The 7377-nt window shown below is 50.0% G+C and overlaps 1 protein-coding gene across 1 annotated transcript in view; it reads left to right on the top strand.

The window, feature by feature from the left end:
* tenm4 (teneurin transmembrane protein 4) overlaps positions 1-7377 on the top strand; it is a gene marked incomplete at its 5' end in the record, with an annotated part of 264411 nt that overhangs the window by 94061 nt on the left and 162973 nt on the right. Inside the window, 1 exon segment of the mRNA XM_029716129.1 lies at positions 3632-3658. Within this exon segment, the coding sequence (XP_029571989.1) occupies positions 3632-3658 (27 nt within the window).

The raw sequence follows: 7377 nt of genomic DNA, 5'->3' as shown, positions 1-7377 counted from the left end.
TCTCATCGTTGTTGGTAATCAAGCCCACTACTGTTGTGTCGTCTGCAAACTTGATGATTGAGTTGGAGGCGTGCATGGCCACACAGTCGTGGGTGAACAGGAAGTACAGGAGGGGGTTGAGACCCAGGGCCTTATGTTCAATGATGAGCTTGGAGGGCACTATGGTGTTGAATGCTGAGCTGTAGTCAATGAACAGCATTCGTACATAGGTATTTCTCTTGTCCAGATGGGATAGGGCAGTGTGCAGTGTGATGGCGATTGCATCGTTTGTGGACCTGTTGGGGCAGTATGCAAACTGAAGTGGGTCTAGGGTGGCAGGTAGTCTTTCAAAGCACTTCATGATGACAGAAGTGAGTGCTACGGGGCGACAGTCATTTAGTTCAGTTACCTTTGCTTTCTTTGGTACATGAACAATGGTGGCCATCTTGAAGCATGTGGGGACAGCAGACTGGGATAGGGAGAGATTGAATATGTCCGTAAACACTCCAGCCAGCTGGTCTATACATGCTCTGAGGACGCGGCTAGGGATGCTGTCTGGGCCAACAGCCTTGCGAAGGTTAACACATTTAAAATGTCTTACTCACTTTGTCCACGGAGAAGGATAGAGGGGGGCAGCAGTCCTTGGTAGTAGGCCGCATTGGTGGCACTGTGTTATCCTCAAAGAGGGCAAAGAAGGTGTTTAACTTGTCTGGAAGCGTGACGTCGGTGTCCGTGATGTGGTTGTTTTTCTATTTGTAGTCCGTGATTTCCTGTAGACCCTGCCACATACGTCTCATGTCTGAGGATATGTGGTTTCCAGTTTACATAGAGTCCAGTTGAGTTCCTTGGCCGTCGTGGTATCGGCTTGAGGAGGGGTATCCACGGCTGTGACTATAATCGAAGATAATTCTCTTGGTAGATAATACGGTCGACATTTGATTGTAAGGAATTCTAGGTGAATTCAGGTGAACAAGGACGTGAGTTCCTGTTTGTTGTTATGCTTATACCATGAGTTGTTTAATCATGAAGCATACACCCCCCGCCCTTCTTCTTACCAGAGAGATGTTTGTTTCTGTCGGCGTGCCGCGTGAAGAAACCGGTTGGCTGTACCGACTCCGACAACATATCCCGAGTGAGCCATGTTTCCGTGAAACAGAGAACGTTACAATCTCTGATGTCTCTCTGTGCCCTAATTTCGTCCACCTTGTTCTCTAGAGATTGGACATTGGCGAGTAATATGCTCGGAAGCGGTGGATGGTGAGCTCTCCTTCTGAGTCTGGCCAGTATGACGCTCTGTCTGCCTCTCCTGCAGTGATAATGTTGTTTTGGATCGGGCCTCTGAGATTAGATCCAATGTCCAGGGTGGAGGCCCTTCTGGAAGGTTCTCCTACCTCCACAGAGGAACTTTGGAGCTCTGTCAGAGTGACCATCGGGTTCTTGGTCACCTCCCTGACCAAGGCCCTTCTCCCCAAACTGCTCAGTTTGGCCGGGCGGCCAGCTCTAGGAAGAGTCTCGGTGGTTCCAAACTTCTTCCATTTAAGAATGATGGAGGCCGATGTGTTCTTGGTGACCTTCAATGCTGCAGAACATTTGTTGGTACCCTTCCCCTGATCTGTGCCTCGACACAATCCTGTTACGGACAGTTCCTTCGACCTCATGGCTTGGTTTTTGTTCTGACATGCACTGTCAACTGTGGGACCTTATATAGACAGGTGTGTGCCTTTCCAAATCATGTCCAATCAATTGAATTTAGTCACAGGTGGACTCCAATCAAGTTGTAGAAACATCTCAAGGATGATCAATGGAAACAGGATGCACCTGAGCTCAATTTCCAGTCTCATAGTAAAGGGTCTGAATACTGATGTAAAAATATTGTTTTTTATTTTATTGTAATTAGAAATTTGCCCCAAAAAAATCTGTTTTCATTTCCTCATTATGGGGTATTGTCTGCAGATTGATGAGGAAATGTTTTTTTTAATTCATTTTAGAATTAGGCTGTAACGTAACAAAATGTGGACAAAGTCAAGGGGTCTGAATAGTTTCAGGATGCACTGTACATTTTGCTGATGTCTTCAGTTGGGTACCGATTGAAATGTTATTTTCACATCTCTTTGTCTCGCTCTTCTTATTATCTCTCCCTCCCTCTCCCCCTCTCTCTCGCTCTCTCTCTCTCTCTCCCTCCTTCTCCCTCTCTCTCTCTCTTTCTCCCTCCCTCTCCCCCTCTCCCCCTCTCTCTCCCTCCTTCTCCCTCCCCCTCTCTCTTTCTCTCTCGCTCTCTCTTTCTCCATCTTTCTCTCTCCCGCTCCCCCTCTCTCTCTCTCCCTCTCCGTTCCTCTCTCTCTCTCTCCCCTCTCTCTCCCTCTCTCTATACCTCTCTATACCTCTCTCCCTCTCCCTCTCTCTCTATACCTCTCTCTCCCTCTCTCTCTATACCTCTCTCTCTCTCTCTCTCTCTCTCTCTCTCTCTCTCTCTCTATACCTCTCCCTCTCTCTCTATACCACTCTCCCTCTCCCTCTCTCTCTATACCTCTCTATACCTATCTCCCTCTCCCTCTCTCTCTATACCTCTCTCCCTCTCCCTCTCGCTCTATACCTCTCTCACACCCTCTCTCTCTATACCTCTCTCTCTCTCTCTCTATACCTCTCCCTCTCTCTCTATACCTCTCTATACCTCTCTATACCTCTCTCCCTCTCCCTCTCTCTCTATACCTCTCTCCCCTCTCCCTCTCTCTCTATACCTCTCCCTCTCTCTCTATACCTCTCCCTCTCCCTCTCTCTCTATACCTCTCTCCCTCTCCCTCTCTCTCTATACCTCTCCCTCTCCCTCTCTCTCTATACCTCTCCTTCTCTCTCTATACCTCTCTCTCCCTCTCCCTCTCCCTCTCTCTCTCCCTCTCTCTCTATACCTCTCTCCCTCTCCCTCTCTCTCTCTACCTCTCTCCCTCTCCCTCTCTCTCTATACCTCTCCCTCTCCCTCTCCCTCTATACCTCTCCCTCTCTCTCTATACCTCTCTCCCTCTCCCTCTCTCTCTATACCTCTCCCTCTCCCTCTCTTTCTATACCTCTCCTTCTCTCTCTATACCTCTCTCTCCCTCTCCCTCTCCCTCTCCCTCTCCCTCTCTCTCTATACCTCTCTATACCTCTCTATACCTCTCCCTCTCTCTCTATACCTCTCCCTCTCTCTCTATACCTCTCTCCCTCTCCCTCTCTCTCTATACCTCTCTATACCTCTCTATACCTCTCCCTCTCTCTCTATACCTCTCCCTCTCTCTCTATACCTCTCTCCCTCTCCCTCTCTCTCTATACCTCTCTCTCCCTCTCCCTCTCTCTCTATACCTCTCTATACCTCTCCCTCTCTCTCTATACCTCTCTATACCTCTCTCTCTCTCTATACCTCTCTCCCTCTCCCTCTCTCTCTCTCTCTCTCTCTCTCCCTATCTCTGTCTACCTCTCCATTCCTCTGCCTGTGTCTTGCCTTGGCTTGTGTGTGTGTGTGATGCTGCTTGTAATGTACGTGGTGTGTTTGTGTCACCATGCTGCTCTGTTTCTGCTCTCCTGTTTTGTAGTAAAACAACACCTAGTCTGACTGTGTCTGTCATGGAAGCTGTTGCTGTTCAACCTCTCCCTTATATGTGTCTCTTATCTCCCCAAGCTCACTATCTGGAGAAGGTAGTGAAAGGTACGGCACACCTCCTTCCTTCCTCTCATCACAACTACACTACCCAGCATTCACCTGGCAACAGTCATATCCAGTGGTCATACTACTTCCTCCTCCCCCACGTCCATATATGGCACCGCCTGCTCCACAAAACAGCCTCAAATCACCAGTCAAAGGCTGTGTCTATATATTATATATGTAGTGCATTACTTTGGACCAGAGTCCTAACTGTCCTGGTCAGTAGTAGTGCACTACATAGGGATCAAGGGGCCATTCAGGGTGTGACAAAAATGTCCCACCTCCACCTGTACTCTCATCTTCACCATTATTGTCACACCTGGTCACCTAACAGTCTCCCCTTAGAATGTTCTCTCTGTCACACCTGGTCACCTGACCAACAGTATCCGCTTAGAATGTTCTCTCTGTCACACCTGGTCACCTGACTAACAGTCTCCGCTTAGAATGTTCTCTCTGTCACACCTGGTCACCTGACTAACAGTCTCCACTTAGAATGTTCTCTCTGTCACACCTGGTCACCTGACTAACAGTCTCCGCTTAGAATGTTCTCTCTGTCACACCTGGTCACCTGACTAACAGTCTCCACTTAGAATGTTCTCTCTGTCACACCTGGTCACCTGACTAACAGTCTCCACTTAGAATGTTCTCTCTGTCACACCTGGTCACCTGACTAACAGTCTCCGCTTAGAATGTTCTCTCTGTCACACCTGGTCACCTGATTAACAGTCTCCGCTTAGAATGTTCTCTCTGTCACACCTGGTCACCTAACAGTCTCCGCTTAGAATGTTCTCTCTGTCACACCTGGTCACCTGACTAACAGTCTCCGCTTAGAATGTTCTCTCTGTCACACCTGGTCACCTAACAGTCTCCGCTTAGAATGTTCTCTCTGTCACACCTGGTCACCTGACTAACAGTCTCCGCTTAGAATGTTCTCTCTGTCACACCTGGTCACCTAACAGTCTCCGCTTAGAATGTTCTCTCTGTCACACCTGGTCACCTGACTAACAGTCTCCGCTTAGAATGTTCTCTCTGTCACACCTGGTGAATCACACCGTTGTCCTTCCTCCTCCTCTGTTGTGAGGCCTACTGGGGTTATGTGATATGACCCCCCCTCACTCCCTCTCATCATGGGGAGAGAAGAAGGATTCTCTGTAACCTGAGGAGATGGGGAGGAGGAGAGGAGGGTTCTCTGTAGCCTGAAGGAGGGAGGAGATGAGTAGGAGAGGGGGAGGGTGCTCTGTAACCTGAGGAGATGGGGAAGAGGAGAGGAGGGTTCTCTGTAACCTGAAGGAGGGAGGAGATGGGGAGGAGGAGAGCAGAGGGTGAGGGAGGATAGAAGGGTTCTCTGTAAGCCTGAAGGAGGGAGGAGATGGGGAGGAGGAGAGCAGAGGGTGAGGGAGGATAGAAGGGTTCTCTGTAAGCCTGAAGGAGGGAGGAGATGGGGAGTAGAGGAGAGGAGAGGGGAGGAGAGGAGAGTAGAGGAGAGGAGAGGGTGAGGAGAGGAGAGGAGAGGGGGAGGGAGGGTTCTCTGTAGCCTGAAGGAGGGAGGAGATGGGGAGAAGGAGAGGTGAGGAAGGTGGGAAGATGAAGGGGATAGGGGGTTCTCTGTCACCTGGTCCACCCATTATGGATGATATGCTGTTGTGAGGAGGATCTGGTATGTTATTTTATTTCTTACATGTTTTATTTAACCTTTATTTAACAAGGCAAGTCAGTTTAGGACAAATTCATATTTACAATGACGGTCTACCCCGGCCAAACCTGGACGACGCCGGGGTAGATAGTCCGGATGTGGTACAGCCTGGATTGGTTCTGGGGCCACAGCCACTCTACAACCTTGCTAATTAAACGGCTTGATGCTCTGGTGGGTGCAGTGCGGGCAGGGGGTGGAGGCTGAATGACATATCTACCTCTCTATCTCTCTTTCTCTCTGTCACTCTCTCTCGCTATCTCTCTCTCGCTCCGTCTCTTTTTCTCTCTCTCTCTCTCCTTCTGACTATCACTTCAAACTTGAGGCCGAGGGAGGGAGGGAGGGAGGGTGAGAGAGAGAGATGTATAAGGAGAGAGATGGGGAGAGATAAACAGACAGTGCTAGAGAGAGAACGTGAGGCAGTAAGCAAGCATTCCCAGAACTCCTGTACCAGCCTCTCTTGTTGCAGGTGGTCCAGAACTCCTGTACCAGCCTCTCTTGTTGCAGGTGGTCCAGAACTCCTGTACCAGCCTTTCTCATTGCAGGTGGTCCAGAAGTCCTGTACCAGCCCCTCTTGTTGCAGGTGGTCCAGAACTCCTGTACCAGCCTCTCTCATTGCAGGTGGTCCAGAACTCCTGTACCAGCCTCTCTTGTTGCAGGTGGTCCAGAACTCCTGTACCAGCCTCTCTTGTTGCAGGTGGTCCAGAACTCCTGTACCAGCCTTTCTCATTGCAGGTGGTCCAGAAGTCCTGTACCAGCCCCTCTTGTTGCAGGTGGTCCAGAACTCCTGTACCAGCCTCTCTCATTGCAGGTGGTCCAGAACTCCTGTACCAGCCTCTCTTGTTGCAGGTGGTCCAGAACTCCTGTACCAGCCTCTCTTGTTGGAGGTGGTCCAGAACTCCTGTACTAGCCTTTCTCATTGCAGGTGGTCCAGAAGTCCTGTACCAGCCCCTCTTGCTGCAGGTGGTCCAGACCTCCTGTACCAGCCTCTCTCATTGCAGGTGGTCCAGAACTCCTGTACCAGCCTCTCTTGTTGCAGGTGGTCCAGAACTCCTGTACCAGCCCCTCTTGTTGCAGGTGGTCCAGAACTCCTGTACCAGCCCCTCTCATTGCAGGTGGTCCAGATCTCCTGTACCAGCCTCTCTCATTGCAGGTGGTCCAGAACTCCTGTACCAGCCCCTCTTGTTGCAGGTGGTCCAGATCTCCTGTACCAGCCCCTCTTGTTGCAGGTGGTCCAGAACTCCTGTACCAGCCCCTCTTGTTGCAGGTGGTCCAGATCTCCTGTACCAGCTTTTCTCATTGCAGGTGGTCCAGAACTCCTGTACCAGCCTCTCTTGTTGCAGGTGGTCCAGAACTCCTGTACCAGCCTCTCTTGTTGCAGGTGGTCCATTACCAAAGACAGAGGGAGATGGAGGGAGGGAGAGAGAGAGGGTAACTGTGTTTTCAGAGCGTCTGGGCAGGGCTGTGGGAGCGTGGGCCCCTGGGGCCATTCTGAAAGGCCTGCCAATTTAAGTTTGAACCGATGCCAGCAGAGAGAACATCTATATTTATTCATCCTTGTAATAAGCAGCTAATCATCTGTCTCCTCTGTGTTGATCCAACCAGAGCTGTTTTGTCACGATGGGTCTTTAAGAAGCCAAATGTTCTTTAAGCTCGACATATAATGCATCTCAAATGAAACCCTATTCTCAATATAGTGCACTCTGGGAAAAAATAGTGCACTATACACTGAGTGGACAAAACATTAAGAACACCTTTCTAATATTGAGTTGCACCCCCCCTTTTGTCCTCAGAACAGCCTCAATTCGTCGGGGCATGGACTCTACAAGGTGTGGAAAGTGTTCCACAGGGATGCTGGTCCATGTTGACTCCAATGCTTCCCCACAGTTGTGACAAGTTGGCTGGATGTCCTTTGGGTGGTGGACCGTTCTTGATACACACAGGACACTGTTCAGAGTGAAAAACACAGCAGCGTTGTAGTTCTTGACACAAACCGGTGCGCCTGGCACCTACTACCATACCCTGTTCAAAG

This window comes from Salmo trutta, chromosome 26, assembly GCF_901001165.1.
Source record: "Salmo trutta chromosome 26, fSalTru1.1, whole genome shotgun sequence".
NCBI lineage: Eukaryota > Metazoa > Chordata > Actinopteri > Salmoniformes > Salmonidae > Salmo > Salmo trutta.
Note: the sequence above shows the minus strand (reverse complement) of the source record. Positions and strands in the feature narration are given on the sequence as shown.